We start from the raw sequence: 19,921 nt of genomic DNA on the forward strand, positions 1-19,921 counted from the left end.
TTTGCGAAATATAAACAAACATCAAACATGTCTGACTAACTTTTGGAGCAACAAGTGACCGCAAAACCGCACGCATCCCAACAGGACTCGTACACTTCATTAAATAAGACGCCAAAGTCCTCAAACACACATTTAAACGTCTAAATACTTGTGATTTATTGAGATACTTTGAGTTTTAGCGTGAATTATGAGTTTTAAGAGCGCGCGCAGGCTAACACTGCTAACAACTGTGAAAAGGAATAGTTTTAACGGCTCTTTGCCGCTTACCTGCTGGATTATCTGAGCTATTATATCCTGAAATTATAGCATGGGTAGTTTTTGGAGTATGAATTACGGTTTTCGGTAATAATCCGACATTTGGTGGAGTTTATTTTTTCGGGATTGACGCATGTTTGAGGTTCCTCGGGTCACACTCCTGTTGCTGCGTCACATCCGCTCGGAATACCAGAGGAAAGGTGAGCGGGATCATATTCATCCGCGGCTCTATTTTCTCTCACACCCATGAATTTTTACCGCTTTTCCCACATTTTCAACACATCCACGAGAACCGCTTTTGATGGGGAACAGGTAGAAATGCTTTTTAGATTTTTTTGGGAGAGGCAAGATGTTGTCAGATTTGATTGGAGATTGAGATAAGATTAATAAATTGAACAATAGTGCTGCGCCTCGATACAGGGCGCGCGTTACGTCAGGTGCGTGGAATGCGTGGAATGAGAGCAGCTGCTGTAAAGCCATGTGAATAATAACTGCACATTACCACACTCGAAACTCCGTGCTTTCTGTTTTTGCAGTGATAAACAAGACTGTATTATCATTTGAGGATTTGCGGGTCTGTGTGTTGTCATATTTGTGCCTGGTTATCTGTTAAAGGGGACATAACACACACAGTTTCTGCCAGTCTCATGTTAATCTTGTGTATCTGTAGAGTAGTGTTGATCCTTTAAATCTCCCAAGAGTCTTTAGGTCTATCATATTTATAAAAGACAGATATGCTGTATCAATTCTTTCAGAAAACAGCCGAGCTCGTGGAGGCGTGCAGTGGGCGGAGCTAAAGAGACACGAGCACGCGCGCACACACACACACACACACACATCATGGCATTATCCCTGGATAACTTTTGATTCACTATACGTTGATGTTCATATTGTATGCACTTATGTGCCGATTGCCAACAACACACACACACATTTGATACATTTCACTCACTGCCTGCGATTTCCACTCTTGACCGGGAACAAACACACACACTTGCAGAACTCCGGAAACACAAACTGCATCCAATTTTTCCTTAATGCTGGGTTATTTGGGAAGCTGAACAAGATTATCTTTCCCTCTCAACCAGAAACACACTTCTTTAGTGACATTGTTGATTTTGTGATCTAAAAACAAAATGGCCGCTCGTCATTCAACAGCAGCGCTGCCGACAGCTCCTGTAACCCGAACGAAGCTCGATAATGGGCGGCTCTTGCTCGGGTTGATGTGTGTGTGTGTGTGTGTGTGTGAGAGAGAGAGAGATAGACGTGTGTGTGTGTGTGTGTGTGTGCGCGCCCATCAAGAGCTGCCCATCATCAAGCTTCGGCAGCGCTGCTGCTGAATGACGAGCGGCCATTTTGTTTTTAGATCACAAAATCAACAATGTCACTAAAGAAGTGTGTTTCTGGTTGAGAGGGAAAGATAATCTTGTTCGGCTTCCCAATAACCCAGAAGTGCCCATACAAGGAATCCAACTCTTGAACATGTTTAATGTTATCCTTTGCTGATGTGATTCAATTCTCATAGACAATAAACATGAACCAAATGTGACTGCAAAACATTTTATTATCTATAGGCTATTCCATACAACAAAAATACAGTAGTCTGTAAAAGTCATTTGAAATATAAAAATACAAAGATTTTCATTTCTCAGTAGTTAAAAAGGCCAAACACTCAGTAGACAATCAAATCAGCAGGTGCTCAAACCATGTCAGTTATATTGTGTGTTTCAGCGAAACAAGCACTCAAAGTACACACAACTGTTAAAGCCACTCGTGATCCCTGTAAAGACAGCTTTATTATGTCTACTAAAGCGTTCGATATGAATACTGCGATTTTTTTTTTTTTATGTGCATCGTAAACTAAAACAAATGTAGACTGACCTCTCGTTATTGATGGCTTTGACGGATTCCATTGGTCATTTAATAAGTAAACTTATTATATTTATATATATTTTATGGTGTGTGTTTGTGTGAGTGTGTGAGTATGTGTGTGTGTGTGAGTGAGTGTGCGAGTCTGTATGTGTGTTTCTGTGCGAGTGTGTGTGTGTGTGTGTTTGTGTGCAAGCGTTTGTTTGTGAATGAGTATGTGTGCGTGAGTGTGTGTGTGTGTGTGCAAGTGTGTGTGAGTTTGTTTGAGTGAATGAGTGTGCAAGTGTGTGTTTGTGTGCGAGTGTGTTTGTTTGAGTGAGTGTGCAAGTGTGTGTTTGTGTGAGTGAGTGTGCAAGTGGTTTTTGTGTGCAAGTGTTTTTGTGTGAGTGTGTGTGCAAGTGTGTGTTTGTGTGCAAGTGTTTTTGTGTTTGTTTGTGTGAGTTAGTGTGCAAGTGTCTGTTTGTGTACGAGTGTGTTTTTGTGTGTGAGTGTGTGTTTGTGAGTAAGTGTGTGAGTGAGAGCGAGTGTGCAAGTGTGTGCATGTGTGTTTGTGTGTGTTTGTTTGTGTGAATAAGTGTGCAAGTTTGTGTGTGTGTTTGTGTTAATTTGTGTGTGTGTGTGAGTTTGTGTGAGTGTGTGTTTGTGTGAGTGAGTGGGCAAGTGTGTGTTTGTGTGAATGTGCGTGTGTGAGTTTGTGTGTGGGTGTGTGTGTGTGTGAGTGTGCAAGTTTGTGTGAGTGAGAGTGCAAGTTTGTGTTTGTGTGTGAGTGTGTGTGTTTGTGTGAGTGTGCAAGTGTGTGTGTGAGAGTTTGAGATTGTGTGAGTGTGTGTTTGTGTGTGTGTGTGTGTCTAACAAATACAAAAGCTCTAAAGATGGAGTCTTTCAAAGTTTAAATAAACGTTTAAACAGAAATGCCCTTTGTGAAGTATCACTGAATATGAATACTGCAGCTTCACAAACTAAACCAGTCAGTCACAGCAAGAGTTCTGGATCTTAATCGGACTAAATAAACAATAAACAGCAGAACATTATGAACAGAAAAATTCAGGAAAGCACTGAATCCCGCACATAACGTGCTGAAATAATACTGGAATGGCTTAGTATAACTATCGATTCCTGTAAAACACACACAGCCTTTTCCTTTCATAGTATTAAAAAAGTAAACCTGAAATCCCACAGAGACACATCAGAACTCATCATCACTGATGTCGCCTCTCGTTTGCTCCGGTTCAAGCACGTCCTGCTGAGTTTCGGACACGCTTAAAGACTCCGCCAGGATTCTCCCGAGTTCATCGACCTGTCCTAGCACTTCAGTCTCGTCTTCAGGGATCCTGGGATTTTCCGCAGCACAGGTGAGATGTTGGTCGTCATTGAGGAAGATGTGACTGAAGTCCGGGTCCAGGCTGAGGTTTGCCGGTGTGGACGCGACAGCAGGAGGGACGTCCTCGCTCTGTCCTCGCTCCTCGTTAAACCCGTGATGAAGAAGAGAATCCACATCGTCTGACGGGAGCCGTTTCACAGGACTGTGGGATTCTTCTGCATCCAGAGACGGGAGGGAGGCGGCAGGAGGAGTTTGCAGGTCCTTCTGAAGATTGTCTAGAAGGTGCCGCATTTTGTTCTGTTGGGAATATTAGAGAGATGTGAGCGGTTGAGGAAGGAAGTGACGCCGTGGGTTCTAATCCAAGCCACTTTAACCCTCTGGGGTTCTTCATTTATGGGTCACACTCAGGACCTTCGGGTCAAAAATGACCCGGAGGGCGGGATTAAAATTAAAAAAAGATTTGAGTAAAATCAATGAAATATATATTTTTGTTCAATAATATTTTTTCTTTTTTGTTTTTTTGAGATAATTGTATTATTTATAATGAATATTTAAGCAATAATTATGACCAATTTTTTTCCTATTGAATATAATAAAAAAATGTATATGTATATATATATATATATATATATATATATATATATATATATATATATATATATATATATATATATATATAATTTTTTTTTTTTTTTTTTTTTTTTGGTTTCACTTTATTTTGATGGTCCCTTTAACACATTCTGTTGACTATAAATAACATTGCACATACATGTCTACTAATTCTCATTAGAGTGTTAGTAGAGTATTAGTAGACTGGTAGGGTTAGGGTTAGAATAAGTTGATATGTACTTGCAAAGTTACTTATAGTCAGTAGAATGTCTGTTGGAGGACCATCACAATAAAGAGTTAGCAGACATTAAGCAGACAGTCTACTGATAATCTAATGAGAGTTAGTTGACATGTAGTTGCAAATTTACTTATAGTCAACATATTGTTCAAAAGGGACCATCAAAATAAAGTGTTACCATTTTTTTTTTTTATTAAAGCTGTATTTCATTTTAGAGTCAAGCCTAGGCCTCATGAAAGCAATTTTTTTAATGAGATCGGTGCCGTCCGGTGGACACATTGAGCATTTTAATCACGCAATAGGAAATTTTTACCACTATAGTGGATCTTGCGTTTTATAAAAAAATTTTAAAAATCGTAGCTTCATCGGAATGGTCCGAAACTTGGTGACTTTATTGGTACTTGGGGACAGGATTTGAAAAGTCTAAGTGGTTGTAAAAAAAAATAGGCACACATCTTCTGGTCAAAACCCCCATAGGAAATTAATGGGAAATTAGTTTTTTTTTGTGCATACAATCTACAAATCAGCCAGGATGCAGAAAAAAAGGACTCAAGGAAAAGAAAGAAAAAAAGGACTGAAGGGGTGAATCTCTAAAACATCAAGAGTGCAAAACAGATAAAAAAACTCACACACACACACACACACAAACACAATTAGCTTTTGGAATGGACTGCACAGTTGAGTCCTTTTTTTCTGCATCCTGGCTGATTTGTAGATTGTATGCACAAAAAAACTCTATTTTCATATTTTTGCCAATTTCCCATTCATTTCCTATGGGGGTCATTTTTGACCCGAAGGTCCTGAGTGTGACTATTTTACGACCACTTAGACTTTTCAAATCCTGTCCCCAATTTTTGGGGGTGTTCATATACCAAGTACCAATAAAGTCACCAAGTTTCGGACCATTCAGATGAAGCTACGATTTTTAAATTTTTTTATTTAAAAAAATTCGGGTCAGAAATGACCGAAGAGCCCCAGAGGGTTAAAGTTAGTGATGCGCAGGGAAGGAGACCAGATAAATTAAAATGTAGTATTTCATACACAGCGCATCTCTATACAGGGTTTCTGCAGGTTTCACCAAGTCAAATTTAAGACCTTTTTAAAGGAACACTCCACTTTTTTTTGAAAATAGGCTCATTTTCTGTCTCCTCTAGAGTTGAACAGTTGAGTTTTACCGTTTTTGAATCCATTCAGCCGATCTCCGGGTCTGGCGGTAGCACTTTTAGCATAGCTTAGCATAGATCATTGAATCTGATTAGACCGTTAGCATCTCGCTCAAAAAATGACCAAAGAGTTTCGATATAGTTCCTATTTAAAACTTGACTCTTCTGTAGTTACATTGTGTACTAATGCTGCGTTCACACCAAACGCGAAAAGAGCTTTAAAATCGCGTCTACCGCGTCTAGTTGGACGCTTGAACATTTTGAATCCATTCGTGCGTCTACGGCGAATTGGATGCGCGTGTAAATTGAGCCTTTGAAGCGAAATAGACGCGCGTTCAAGGCGCTCCAAGAGAAATATGTCATAAAACACCACTCTGCCTCTTTTCATTTACATTAAAAATATATATTAAACATTAATAGCCACACAAATGTGGTCCAGGCAACTCCTACATTATCTTCACTGCATGTATATTTAAATATCCTTAAAACATTTATCTTTTCCCTCAGTCAAAACGATTTGGCAGACAACAAATTATAGATTCATGAGAGCAAAGATGGGCCGTTAGATCCACACAAGATGAACCACCACAGAGACATCAGAGCCAGCGGCAGACGTCAGAAGGACTGGCCGAGGAAAGGCTGCTCTGGCTGGGGTTAATGAGCGCTGAGCACCCGGTGATCGCCTGGAGCTCACAACTCCACAAACACAAGATCATTTTTTTTTAAATAGGCTTTATAAATAAACCACAGATTTGAGCTTTAAACAACTACATTCTCACCTGAAAAAGTCTTAATCTCATTTCGTGACACAATAGTTTTTAATTTATGCAGGGTTTCTCATCACGTCACTTCACCACGCGACAGCAGCGAGCCGGCTCCTGATTGGTTAATTCGGCGCGATTTGACGTCAAAGTTACAATTTTTCAACTCGGGCGTCAGACACTAATTCGCTGCAAGATCTCCAGCCGCGCCTTTCAATTGACTTAACATTGAAATCACTCGCTCCTGGCGCTCTAGTCACGTTTGGTGTGAACGCAGCATAAGTCTTCAGTAGTCAGTAAACGCTGCTCCGTCTAAAAACACTGTGAGTTTGAGTCGCTTACAATGTGCGTTTGAAAAAACAACACTCAGTCAAACACTGCGGTCTCGCCATCTGCGCTTTGGAGAAACGCAGTCATGCTATCTACGCCTAAAATATATTGCGCGTCTACATGAGGTTGCGTGGTAGGTAGGGATGGCAGACGCGAAACAGATGTTTCGGGGCTTTGCCGAGATCCCGAAGCGCAGATGTTTCGAAACACTGCTCCGAACTGTGATTCGAAACACCCATGTCACGTGACTATGGCTAAATGAAGCTTCAAAGTGTTTCATCAGGTGGCGCCTTCCGAAACTGCGTTGATTAAAGGGGGCGGGAACAAGCCACACAGTCACACATCTGTATAAACCTAATTCACCACAGTTTAAAAGTGAAGTAAATCCATCTTCACCTCGTGGGTTTTTGTGAGAGGAGAGTGATTTTGTGATAGCAGTGATTTTGTGATAGCAGTGAGATTTATAGTGCGCTTTGGTTAGTTATATTTAGGCTAGATGTAAATTAGATATAGGCTATTGACTGATAGGTATAGACAGTGACATATAGTTAGGATAGATATAGTGACACATTCATATAGGCTAAGTTAGATAGTGACAGATAGATAGCACCGCATAAGTTAGATATATAGAATTATATAGATATAGATTCATAGGTGATATATAGATAGATAAATTAATAGAATATATAAAAATGGAGGCTGCACGCAAGAGATGCCGTACATCTGTGGTGTGGGAGCATTTCCATTTGGAAGCACCAAATAAAGTGAGATGTGTGTATTGTGATAGGCAGCTAGCCTTCTGCAACAATACATCATCCATGTATTTACATCATCCAAAAATATTTGTGCATGCCAGCAACAAGTGTCCCTTGTGAGAGGATTTTTTCAAAGGCTGGAGAAATTATATGTAAAAAAAGAAGTCAGCTGAGTCCTTCAACAGCAGAGCAATTAATATTTTTGAATAAAAATGTTTTGTGACAAATGTGACACATTGTGGCTTTATTTATTTTATTAATGTTCATTTTGTATAACAAACAAAATATATATAGTTCTTTACAATGACGAGGCTACAGGTTACAAAACCAAGATCATGTAGTTGTCAGACAGATGTTAAAAACAATTTTTTTTACATGGATCATTGTCAAGGTATTCCAGATCAACACATGGAAATGACCACTAGATGGCGCCGTAGAGACGGGTGTCAGATTGATTCGAAGCTTCGAAACAATATGACACATTTGCTTCAACTGCTTCAGTGCTTCACGAAGCCTTGGTCTGCCCATCACTAGTGGTAGGCTAAAGGTGTAAAAAATACATAAAGGCCCGGTTTCACAGACATGGCTTAGCATAAGCCAGGAGTAGGCCTTAATGTGTACTAGTTAAACTGGGGCATTTAAGTACCTTTCATGAACGTGGCTTAAAATAAGCTTAGTTAGTCTGAGACTACAGAGTCCTGGAGTAAATTAAGTAATCTTAAATGAGAACACCTGTGTGGCAGTACGAAAAAAAAGGAGGTTTTTTTTGCTGTGTGGCCGGATGGAGGAGGGAAATAAATTAACCGGAAATAGGAAATGTGTGTATATAAGGAGGAGTTACAGGAGGAACGGGAGGAAAAAAAAAAAAAAAAAAAGAGGAGAGCGAGAAGGAAAGAGAGAGGGAGAAAACCCGCATACCTGAGGAAACCGCCTAGTTGGTGAGACTGAACGCATCACTGCTGTTTGGGCCAGTCGGGTCGCTGAAGCGGACGCGAGTTTCCATAGCGATCTCTGTAGTGCGGCATGCACTCACGGCTGCTGGTTGCAGAGTGACGACGTCTTTGTGGCTGACGAGAGCGAGTGAGCTGCTCAGGTGAACGAACTCCCTGTTTTAAACTCCCTTAGCGTAATAGACTCCCACAGACAAAAAAAACAGTTTCCTTCCTGCCATTACCGGCCCGAGCTCAGCGCTCTTCACGCACACACACAAACACACGAACTACACCAACACGCAAACATACCTGAACTTTCAAGCACGCCCATTCATCACATCACACCAAAGACAAAGACTTTTGTTTAACTCCAGGTGTTTGGGTTGATTTAATGTGTAAACATTTTTGTAATTTTGTAAAGACCTGATTGGTTGAATTTCCTTTTGTTATTTAATTTGCTCGCATTGAGAGACTGAACGGTTGAAGGTGTTGAATCTGCCAGGAGTATTCTAAGCGATACTTGCATCAATTTTGACTGTTATTTTTTTTTCTTATTTATCTATTTATTTACTTATTTATTTTTGTTTTCATTGTAATTATTGTTTTCATTGTGTTGAACAAATGAGTTTTTTTTCTTTTAATTTAAACCAAGGTGATCTCTACATATATATATACTTTTCCTTATTACTGTTTCCACCTCTTGTCGAGGGAATCATGTGACCCTTATTGGGGTTTAATTAATTGTCCAAATTATTTATTCACTTTTTCTTTTCTTTTTTTTGTGATTTTTCTACATTCATTCTTTTGAAAATATAGAAACATTTCATAACATGAAACTGAACTTCTGGATTATTTTTGCTTTCGTGTTAGTTTGGAAAAAATATAACCATGAATATGAGATATTTGTTTGAGACTGATTTATGTTTGTAATCGGTGGCTAATAGAGACCTTCCGGGGGTAAAAAAGCAACAGATAACATTTATATTTCGACAAGAGTAAGCTTGTCTGGCGCCCGAACTGTGTATAAGTTAAAGTAGATATTATATTTAATTTTTTTTGACCTGCCACCGTTACACCTGGGATAGGCCTGATTAAGTTGAGTATAAGCACATGCCGTTGGGCTGATGGTGCTCATAAAAACCTGGAATGGACCAGAAAACATTATTATCGGTGTACATTTTGACACAAAGCAATGGCAGATGCAAAAAGAATTCGTTCCAAAAACTTCAGTGAGTATGAACAAATTTTGACCAACCATCCAGTTATTGAAAGTAAAATCCACACTACTGAACAATACAACAACTTCAGGTGAGATTTCTTCATTATTATCATTGCTCATTTCTCATATTCATATTTTTGGGACAATTTATAATGAATGATTTTTGCCTGTATAGACTCTGTGGAAGAACCTTAAACTGGCTATAAAACGACAGAATGCAGAGCTCAGAAGACAGCGATTTACTACTGGTGGTGGACCACCAAATAAAGACAAAACTGATGAATTGAGTGACTTGCTGTCTGGAATAATACAGCACCAGCAACCTCTGGATGGTATACCAGATGATGATCACTTGAACAGTTCAGATGAAGATCTGACCACAAATGGTATGTTAGAAAGAAATTGATTTCTTCCTTTGGTACATATATTCCACTCTGTCAATTTTTATTCTTCTTTCATTGTTTCATATTCTTTCTGTTTTTCCCCACAGAAGAAAGGAATCTGAATGGGTTGGAAAAGCCAGAGCACACTGAGTGTGTGCCTTCCACATCTGCTCCTGCATCCCTGAGAAAAGATGCCGCCACCACCTTTCAGCAGAGAACAAGCAAGATGACCATCCATGAAAAGTTAGCCAGAGAATTTCATGAGGAAAAAATGAAATATCTGAAGGAAGAACATGAAATGAAAATGAGAATTCTACAGGTTGAATTGGATATGAAGTTGGAAGAAAGAGGTATGATCCAAAAATGATACAGTAAGGAGGCAATTGTGATTACCAGCCATGGTGAACAATATGATGTATAAACAAAAATAAACCTTTTGTCATTTAGATATTCATGACTGAGTGTATTCAAACAACCACAAACTACATTTTCAACCAGTATTGGTTTAGTAATTTTTTTTTAATTTAGCTGCACACTATTTTAATTTTGTACAGAACAAAAATTATCAAGGCATAATGAATACATTCCATTTTGAAATGCATCTCATCTAGCTGAAGTGCTGCAATGTGAAAGCAACTCTGTGTGCAAGTCCTCGTTGGTCACTGGCTGCCTCAGTCATGGGCACATCTGCTTCATCGTCATCTTCCATTGGAGGATCAGGACAGCAGCGCTGCTTCAGGTAGTTGTGCAGCACCGCTGTAGCAATGATGACCTTGCAGCATCTCCTTGGCCTGAAGCGAAGTGTATTACGTAAACACTGGAATCGATTTTTCCATATTCCAAACATGCGTTCAACCATGCCTCTTGTTCGGATATGAGCTCTGTTGTATCTTTGCTGCTCAGCTGTTGTGGGATTTATGTATGGAGTGAATAAAAAGTTACTCTGACCATATCCACTGTCACCAAGTAGAAGTCCACTCTGAAACTGAGCACATAATGAAGAGTTGACAAAAATCCTTGAATCGTGAGTTGAACCTTTCCAGCGCACAACAATGTTTGAAAACTCTACATTAGGTGTGCATACACCCTGAACGTTGATAGAAAACCAGTTCTTACGGTTCCTGTACTCCTCAGCATCAGGGGTTGATGGACACTTGACAGGAACATGACATCCATCTATACAGAATTGCCCATATTCATAGAATTGCACTTTATATTTGGCTTGGTGAGCAGCATCAGGAAACTTTATGTAAAGACTCCTCAGTTCACAAATGGCTCTGCTGACTTTGTGAACTATTCTACACACAGTTGCTTCACTGGCACCACACAAATCACCAGATTCACGGTGAAAGGTCCCGGACGCAAAAAACCTCAGTGTGAGCAGAACTTGGAGAGAAATGGGTAAAGGCCTTCCTCTCAGAGACAGACAGGAAAGTCTAGGCTCAAGCAAAGATATTATCTCCACTGCATTTTCCTTGGACATACGAAAGCAGTCTTGAAAAGCTGCGTCATCAAAGTAATGTAATGGATCACTCCTATCCACAAGTACTCTGGCTGGCCTCTGTTGTGCATGTTGGTTTTCATTTAGATATTCCAAATCTTCCATTCTCCCTCACAAACAGTACTAAGCAGGAGTTAAACCTGCCTCTTTGAAGGATTAATTTAAGATTCAATTTAGTCATAGACTAGCTATAATCCTTCCTCTTGCAATCGGCTTTGTTTAATCCAGAACAGGCTAAATCTTTGACTATTTTAATATATATCTGTGCAAGTCGCTTTGAGTTAAGACAGCTCAAGTGGGCAGTTTAGTCTGGGACTAGGCTTAAGCCATGTCTGTGAAACCGGGCCAATATCAAATTGTTTTCTGCAAACTCCACCTGATTCTTGTTCTACATGTTCCCAAGTAACACTGTGGTGATTTTAATGTTGTTTTACTGTTTCATTCTTTAATAATTATATTAGCGTTACATGGACGTAGGAAAATTAAGACCGGTTTAAAATGATTTAAGACCTAGAACTCAATACTTCAGCAAATGTAAGACTTTTTAAGAGGCTTAAAATTTTGATTTCGAAATGTAAGTCTTTTTAAGACCACGCGGGAACCCTGTCTATAGGCTTGTTCGACTTCACCCAGCGATGCGCAGACCGATCGGCGGCTGACTTGAAGCAGTGCATGCCGGTTAGAAATTTTGTCCGACTTGAGGCAGCGCCGACGCCACGTGACAGTGACGTATGTCAACAAAGTGCCGCGAGAGCGATTCGAGAGCAGCCGGCGAATACAGCCGGTGCAGTTTCTCCAGAGCGGCTGCTCGAGGCTGCACGGACTCTGATGACGACACAGCCGTTCCACGATTGGCCAGATTCACCGCATGACAGCGATCACGTGTGTTTCGTGTTTATTCTAAAACCTTCAGCTCCACTAATGCGCACAAATCTGTTTTTTATAACAGTAAAACCTCCTTTAATGTAGTCGCGATGTTATATTGTCATGTTTATCAAAATATAACTGATTAAAAACATAGAACCCACTTCATTGATAGTGTAGGCTTATATGTTGAACTTTATTCTTGTAAAAACACACGCTGTATTAAGCAGTGCATAAAGTATTACATGACAATAATGTCTCTGAAACATCTGTGTATTGCCAAATATTGCATTTATTTCACTTCAGCTGATAAAGTGTGCAAACACAGCGCGAGCGTCACTGCGGGAGCAGAAAGTGTCCGACTTCACGTCTGTGTTTGCAGCTCCTCCCCGCCTGCACGCGGCTACTCTCGCCGATCAGTTGCATCCAGCCGCAGCCGATGTCGAACACACCTAATAGAGTGACGGGTCACATGACACCTACAACTCAGGTGATTGGCTCAAAAAACTGCTTGGAATTGAAAGCCATATAATGAAAAGTTTATAATTTGTATGTTGAAATATAAAGAAATAAACATACACACTGCTGTTCAAAGTTTTCTTCTGCTCACTAAAGCTATTTGAACAAAATACAGTAAAAACAGTGAAATATTATTAAAATGTAAATCAGCTGTTCTCTATGTGAATATATAGTAAAGTGTAATTTATTCCTGTGATCAAAGCTGAATTTATCATCATTACTCCAGTCTTCAGTGTCACATGATCCTTCACAAATCATTCTCATATGATGATTTGCTGCTCAAGAAACATTTATGATTATTATCAGTGTTGAAAACGGTTGCTTCATATTTGTGTGGAAATTTATTTCTGTGACTAATCTTTTGATATTTATATTGATATTGATATTTATTCATACTATTCAAAATACTGTAAAAATGTCCATAATCTGTAAATGTTTATTCTGACTAAAGCTAACTGTGACCTTATACTTTTATACTATTTTCATATTTTTATTCTTAGAATTTGTATTACTATGTTTCTTGAAAAAAATCGTAGTGACTCCAAACTTTTGAACAGTGGTTTATATATAGTTTTTCATAATCTCTATTATATATACATTAGGGCTGTCAATCGATTAGAATTTTTAATCTAATTAATTACACAATGTGGCAAATTAATCACACAACTGAAAAAGGACCACCAAAAGATAATATTGTGTAATCATTATTGAGTAAAGCATCAAATAGATATTACAAAAAGTAGCTTCAGAAAGAAATATATTTAATATTTTGATGCTTTAATGTTTTTTTTTTTATTAATATGGAAATATGATTTAAAAAAATGAAATTATATTCTACATAAGAAATAAAATGATCAAGTCATTCATTCATTTTATTGTTTTAAATGGCTGATTCATTCAGAAATTAGTTAAATGGCTCTCTTTATAAATGACCCGATTTGTTCAAAACGTGGATTCAGAAATGAAACGCCACTTTGTGTTGCCCAGTGTCGTTATATTTTCGTTGGCAAAACTGAGCAAAACAGATGATATTGTGTCTAAAATAACACAATATTAAATTATTATTTATTGAACTGTTGTATAAAATCAGTAGCATTTGCACTCATGCTATTCTGGACAGAAAATCCAGATTGTTATATGAAGACAAAATATATATCTGAGACAAAAACTCAAAAAGGGGCTTTTTTGCCCCATATCTTGAATATACACTATAAAAGTATCACCAAATATATTTAAAATAATAAAATCCATAATGAGGATTAGTTAAAATTTGTGCTTTTCCTCATTTTAAGTCACTTTGTATCCACCTTATTCCTACGCCCCATGGTGCTTTGCGTGAATTATGGGTGTAACTTCCGTTAAGCTGTAAACAATCAGTGAAACACTCGCTCTATGTACGCAATAATACAATTTTTCTATACTGGGTACAATGAGATGACATTATTTTACTCACCCTTCAACCATCGAACATTAAAAGGACATTTAAAAGTGTAAAAGCATCAACAAGGTACTTTCAGCTGACCATGAATAACCCCAAAAGCAAAATTCTTTCCACAGCAATAACAGACGGGATAAATATTACTGTGGTAATATCTGTATTATCTAACATGTGTTGTCTTAATCAAACATGTTCATTAACTTCAGTATTGCTTGATTTATTTCAAAGTGATTTCCGTAATTTTGACAGATAATAAATTGTTTATCTGGAAAGAGACATGAGGATTTGAGGAGAAAAACGAGAGATTCTTTGTGCATTCCAGTGAATTATTAATGGGATATATCGTAAATTAAATCGGGAGGACAGACCACAAATGTGCCGTATATGTTGTCCTTTTTCATACTATTACAGCGGAATACAAAGGAAAAAAATTAAATAATCATGAGGAAAAGAATGCAGCGACTGAAAAGAGCTCTTACCATAGATATTATTGATATAACATAGCTCATAACGTACTTCAACACATTAAAATACCGATCATGATGTCTGAAAATAAAACATGAAGGAAAATCGACATTTCATTCGGTCAAACTGACGGATAAGCTTTATTTGTTGCGCAACCTTATGATGTATTTTTGAATGGAAGTTCCCCAAACCGGAAGTGCCACCCATAATTCAAAACGCAGTCGACTCTCGTCAGGAATTAAGTGGATAAAAGCATCAGGCTAAAGGTAAAATAAAAGTACAATCCTCACCTCATCTAATCGATGTCTGTTCATCTCAATGTGCCGTTCAAACACTCTCCTCAGCACCCTGTAAGAACCGTTAGACTGATGATGAGCACCAAAAAGTGACACAAAAATGCCTTGCAATTTGCCTTCCTACATTAATAACGATCTCACACACCTGTCAGAGTAAAGGCCCTGCGTTAGGATCTCATTCGTCACATCTGTAATGAACTCCAGGTACATCAATTCTTCCTCCCTGGTGAAAAGAACAAGTTCAGAAAGTCCACAGAGTGACACAAGAACATGAATAAACTGAAAATGGATTGTTATGACTGTAATACAAATACATAATTATCTATAAAAGTCTCTGCTATGTTGAAGGGATCCTGTTATGCTTTTCTCCATGTTCATCTGTCTTTAGTGTGTGATGTTGCTGTTTGAGCTCTTCTCTATATCAGTGTCAGTGTTTCTGAACTCCTGAAACGCCTCCATTGTAGTCTTCGAGTTTCTTCCGGGAACAAAAACGTCATAATATTCCTCATTTAAATAATTAATATGCAGAATAAAGGGGCGGGGCCTAGTGTGTTGAAACTGGCGGTTATGGTAAGGGGCGGGTCATTTCCCAAACAAAGTCTAAGTGCTGGACCAATCACAACACACTGATCCAGCCCACCAATCAGAGCACAGTGTGCTTTTCAGAAGGGGGGGCCTTATTAGAGACAGGAAAAAAACAGAGCATTACTGACAGACTAATAGGTCCCCTTTAACAATATGAATATTAGCAGTTTAAATGCCACATTAGTGTTATAATTTATGTATTTCAGTATTTCATGTATACAGGAGACTTACTCTGCTGAAACTTTTCTCATTATGGGGGATCTCATGCCTTCGGGTGAAACCCTGAAACAAAAAGAAAAGAGTATTTTCTCTTATGTATAATCGTGTAAACATGCAAAAGAAAACCAGCAAATATACTATATATATAACTTGAAACGTCTGTCTCATTTGTTTTGGTTTTCTCTGTAGCAAAAGTTCAATAATATACAAAAATCTGTCATGGATGTTTGCAGCTCAAAATCAGACAGAACGGATAGACCGGATAATAACAGTAGTTTTAATGCGAGCTCATACAGGCGCATCTGCTTCATAATATGACATAAAAAGCCATCTTTGTGGCCAAATGTGTTACTCTGGCCTTGGGGTGGCTTGGAATTCCAGTGAGAATCGGATATTCGAATTTAGACGCAGGTCAGATGTCCAGATATCGGTTATGTATCTGATTTAAAACCACATTTGGGAGTGGCTCAGAATGGATGCAAAAATATATATTTTTGTGTTTACACGTGTGCAACAAATTCCAATCTGTGTCAGATGTGAGTAAAAAATCAGATTTTTTTTGTGCCAGTGTAAATGCAGCCATACAAATTGTGCAGAGCTGTGTGTCCCAGAGATGCATAAACTCTACAGGTCCAGAGGAGAATCAAAGGCAATCAATTAAACTAAAAGGGGAGGAACCACCTTCATTCAAAGCTGTACAAAATGGCAAAGCCAAGCACTGGTGTGTGTGTTGTGGCATTTGTGTCAAAGTTGGCTAGGATGGAGTTTCTGAAAGGTGTGTTAGTGGTGGCTGTGATTGTTGTGTTTGATCTGCCTGATGCATGGGGAAGTTTGAGGTACAGTCCAAGAAGCATGGGGCAAAAATCAGATCCAGATTTCAGAAGTCCTGCCTTTTCTGCTCCAGAGCTCTGGAATCCTTTGCAAGCGGCTTCTCCATTTCAGAGTCCTTTGGGTTCTGCCTCCAGAGGCCTTGCACAGGAGCCTTTTGGCCTTCAGGAGAAGCAGCTGTTGCAGGGTCCAGTGAAGCCTTTGGATTGGAGGTATCCCGTCGTTCCCGAGGTGCAGAGCGAGTTGGCGGTGGACTTCCAGTTGAGGCAACCCGTGACTCCCAGCAGCGTAGCGGTTCAATGCGGAGAGAACCGGGTTCTTGTAGAAGTCCAGCAGGACTTGTTTAGTAATGGTCAGTTGATCCAGCCAACTGGTCTTTCTTTAGGTGGATGTCCTGTTGTTGGACAGGACTCTCAGTCTAGGGTGCTCATCTTTGAGTATGAATTACAGGACTGCAACAGCGTGCAGATGGTAAGAACTCTTAAATCTTCTGTTGTAGTTTAGGATGTCCAAAGTCCTCTTCAAGGAGTGTCAGTTCACATGGCTGTTGTATTTGCAGTGCCAGGGCAGCTGGCATAAACATTTCTTAAAAGTATAGTTCACCATATCTTCATGAGGAACTGTTTTGTTTTAACTAATTCAATCTCTTGCAGATGAATGAGGATGAGCTTGTCTACACCTTCTCTCTTACCTACACCCCTGAGGCTCTTGCAGGTACTCCGATTACCAGGGCCGATGGTGCAATTGTTGGCGTTCAATGCCACTATCAAAGGTAAGTGGCCTCTGTGACTTTCACTGCTTGTGCAACTGGGAGACCATTTAATGGGTACTTTCATGAACCACAGGCTACACAATGTAAGCAGTGATGCCTTGAGGCCAACATGGGTCCCTTATGCCTCAACCAAGGTTGGTGAAGAAGTCTTGATGTTCTCCCTGAAGCTCATGCTGGGTAAGTGCACTTTCTTTGGACCTTCGACCTTGCAAATGTGGCTCTTCCTAGGGTGTTCCTTCTCTTTTGTAGACGATTGGTCCTACCAGAGGCCTTCATACTCCTATTTCCTGGGTGGCGTTATTAACATCGAGGCATCTGTGAAGCAGTACAATCATGTGCCTCTGCGTGTGTTTGTGGACAGCTGTGTGGCCACTCAAGTGCCTGACGTGAACTCCCTTCCGAGATATTCCTTCATTGAGAATCATGGGTAAGGTCATGGCTCTTGATGCTATAGGACTGTTTTGTTTGCTCTTTTTAAACCTTCATGAGTTGCTCTTTGTGGTGACTTTGTCGTCAGGTGCTTTGTGGATGCCAAGGCTACAGCTTCCAGCTCCCGCTTCATGCCTCGGTCCCAGGTTGACAAGATCCAGTTCCAGCTGGAGGCATTCATGTTCCAGGAGAGCACCAGTCCTTCTGTATGTACCACAAGAGTTAATTCGACTTCTCTTCCCATCTGCTTTGGTTTTCTGACTTGTCTGTCATCCCTTGTAGATCTACATAACATGTGTTCTGAAGGCAACTATTGCTTCTGCACCCAGTGACGCTCAGCGCAAATCCTGTTCCTTTGCCAATGGGTACGTTGCACTTATTCTTTTTTTTAAAAAGCTGACTTTGCTCATGTTGAAAGTGCTTTGTCTTGTTGCAGGTGGTTTGCTGCTGATGGAAATGACCAAGTTTGTGGTTGCTGTGACTCAACATGTGGTCCTGATGGTGGAATTGCTGCTTCTCCCTATGGAGGTCGGTAGCTCTTGCTTTAAGGTTGCTTTTGATGTTTTAAGTGCTCCTAACTTTGCTCTTTTTCTTCTCTCTAGGTGTTCAGTGGGAAGGCAAGGCCACACTTGGTCCTGTAATTGTTCAAGGGCAAAAGAAAGTTTCTCAATAAAACTGACATCAATCCTTGCTTGTATCTGACTTGTCACTTTGCTTTTGACCTGGAAAGAGTGCCTTATTCTGCAAATGTGGTGGAACTGACTGTACCTTCGCAAGTCCCATTTAGTCTGAAACCCTATGGCTGCATGCTATGTGACTTGCAGAGGTACAGAAGTTATTCTTTTTCTCCGTCTGGAATTTAAACGCGGGGCTAGTTGTAACAGGTTAACTTTCCACACATGCCGGGATGATGAAACCTAATGTATTTACTAGTTGCCATATCAACATTATTTAGAGAAACTGCACCAATTAATAATTCTTTGGACGCTCTCACTGAACATTTAACATAACAGACGTACATTTCTTAAGTTTATTGAAAATAAGACCAAGTTGAGAGTTCTTTTAATGCTGCTCTAACCAGCAGAAGACACTAGACGGGTTTAAATCCCAGTTGCACAGGTGGGGCATGTTGTAACTGTTACAATGTGCCCCTATTAGAACTATGCTATTCTATTGAGGAAAGAATGACAGTCAATGTTCAGAAGAAATTAGTATATTTTATTTGAAAGTTAATTTGTATTTTGTCTTGTTGTTTTATTTGATTGTATCTGATAACATCAAGCTGTCATGTTAATGTGCCCCACCTATGGGGCAGGTTGTCATATTTCACTTTCTTTCGGGGTAAATCGAAAGCATACACCGTATTCATGATTAGCAATCAAGGTTTACTGAGTTTTACACGATTCTTTTGTAGTGTGGTTTTTGGTGAAGTTTATTCAAATAAATATGGTCACCTGTGTAGCTACATTCTTCTCTCACTGCTGTTTCCTGATGGTTTATAGAACAATTTCTCCGAGTCGCCCTCTGTCGTTTCACAGAATAGTACAACGGCGAGTGCGTCAAGTATAAACGCCTCGTCCGTTTGGGGATTGACAAAGTGTGTGTGCGTGTTGGTTGAAAACCTTTGCTAGGGGAAAGAATTGTGTTTTGGTAGTTTTAGTGCATTTTGAATGTGAAATGATCTGCTGTGCCGAGCTGAAAGTTTGTTAGGAGAACTGTGTGAAGAGTTTTGAAAAAGTGACCTAAGTATTGAGAAATGGGTCCTAGCAATTGGATATAAAAAAAACACTGTAAATGGCAAGAGGCATCCTGCACAGGCAAAGCAACAAATTCATATTATTCAACATATCCTAGCTTTTTACAGAAAATATTCAGATGTAACCCCCTTTGTAATAATGAACATTTTCATAAGTAACTGATTACGGTTACATTTATTTTGTAATTAAAGTATATATGAGTAGACTGGTCCCCTCTGTCTAAGGAGTCGAAGGTCTGTCCACATAAACCTCTCTTGTCCACTTGTGGAACACTTCAAACTGGCGACAGGGATTGCCCCGAGGGGAAGTGCTTAGGGAGGTTTGTGAGTGTGTTGCTAAATTTGGAACTACAGACTACTCTTACTATTTCTGCCATATAAAGATATTGTAAAAGTAGTAATGCTAGTTAGCAT

General features: G+C 39.4%; 4 protein-coding genes across 6 annotated transcripts in view; 1 reads left to right on the plus strand and 3 right to left on the minus strand.

Annotated features, from left to right (window-relative positions):
• The window catches only part of ptpn21 (protein tyrosine phosphatase non-receptor type 21), a 68,032-nt gene extending 67,571 nt beyond the window's left edge, over positions 1-461 (minus strand). For both annotated transcript variants that reach the window (XM_079833211.1, XM_079833210.1), the window contains exon 1: positions 268-461. The gene's annotated coding sequence lies outside the window, so the exon portion shown is untranslated. The remainder of the gene's footprint in view (positions 1-267) is intronic.
• Positions 462-1,971: 1,510 nt separating this feature from the next.
• Positions 1,972-19,921, minus strand: part of LOC307135895 (uncharacterized protein) — a 78,861-nt gene continuing 60,911 nt past the window's right edge. The window contains exons 2-5 of the mRNA XM_079832609.1: positions 15,735-15,785; positions 15,064-15,141; positions 14,913-14,970; positions 1,972-3,742 (exon numbers count right to left, since the gene is read on the minus strand). Coding sequence (XP_079688735.1) covers positions 3,311-3,742; positions 14,913-14,970; positions 15,064-15,141; positions 15,735-15,769 — 603 coding nt within the window. The 5' untranslated portion in view covers positions 15,770-15,785 and the 3' untranslated portion in view covers positions 1,972-3,310. The remainder of the gene's footprint in view (positions 3,743-14,912; positions 14,971-15,063; positions 15,142-15,734; positions 15,786-19,921) is intronic.
• LOC307135894 (zona pellucida sperm-binding protein 3-like) lies at positions 8,143-19,215 on the plus strand. Of its 2 annotated transcripts, XM_079832608.1 has the most exons (8): positions 8,143-8,394; positions 17,204-17,322; positions 17,396-17,499; positions 17,572-17,749; positions 17,840-17,957; positions 18,034-18,116; positions 18,188-18,279; positions 18,354-19,215. In XM_079832608.1, exons 2-8 carry the CDS (start codon positions 17,204-17,206, stop codon positions 18,422-18,424), a joined length of 765 nt encoding a protein of 254 aa, XP_079688734.1. In that variant the 5' UTR covers positions 8,143-8,394; the 3' UTR covers positions 18,425-19,215. The 2 variants fall into 2 exon arrangements, with proteins under 2 accessions (XP_079688734.1, XP_079688733.1); XM_079832607.1 differs by having other exon boundaries at positions 8,207-8,394; positions 18,034-18,279; positions 18,354-18,510.
• Positions 10,443-11,441, minus strand: LOC307135892 (putative nuclease HARBI1; the record flags this gene model as incomplete). The annotated part of the gene is made up of 1 exon (XM_079832605.1): positions 10,443-11,441. One exon carries the CDS (start codon positions 11,439-11,441, stop codon positions 10,443-10,445), a length of 999 nt encoding a protein of 332 aa, XP_079688731.1.

The sequence above is a fragment of the Gobio gobio genome, assembly GCF_949357685.1.
Source record: "Gobio gobio genome assembly, chromosome: 13".
Classification (NCBI taxonomy): Eukaryota; Metazoa; Chordata; class Actinopteri; order Cypriniformes; family Gobionidae; genus Gobio; species Gobio gobio.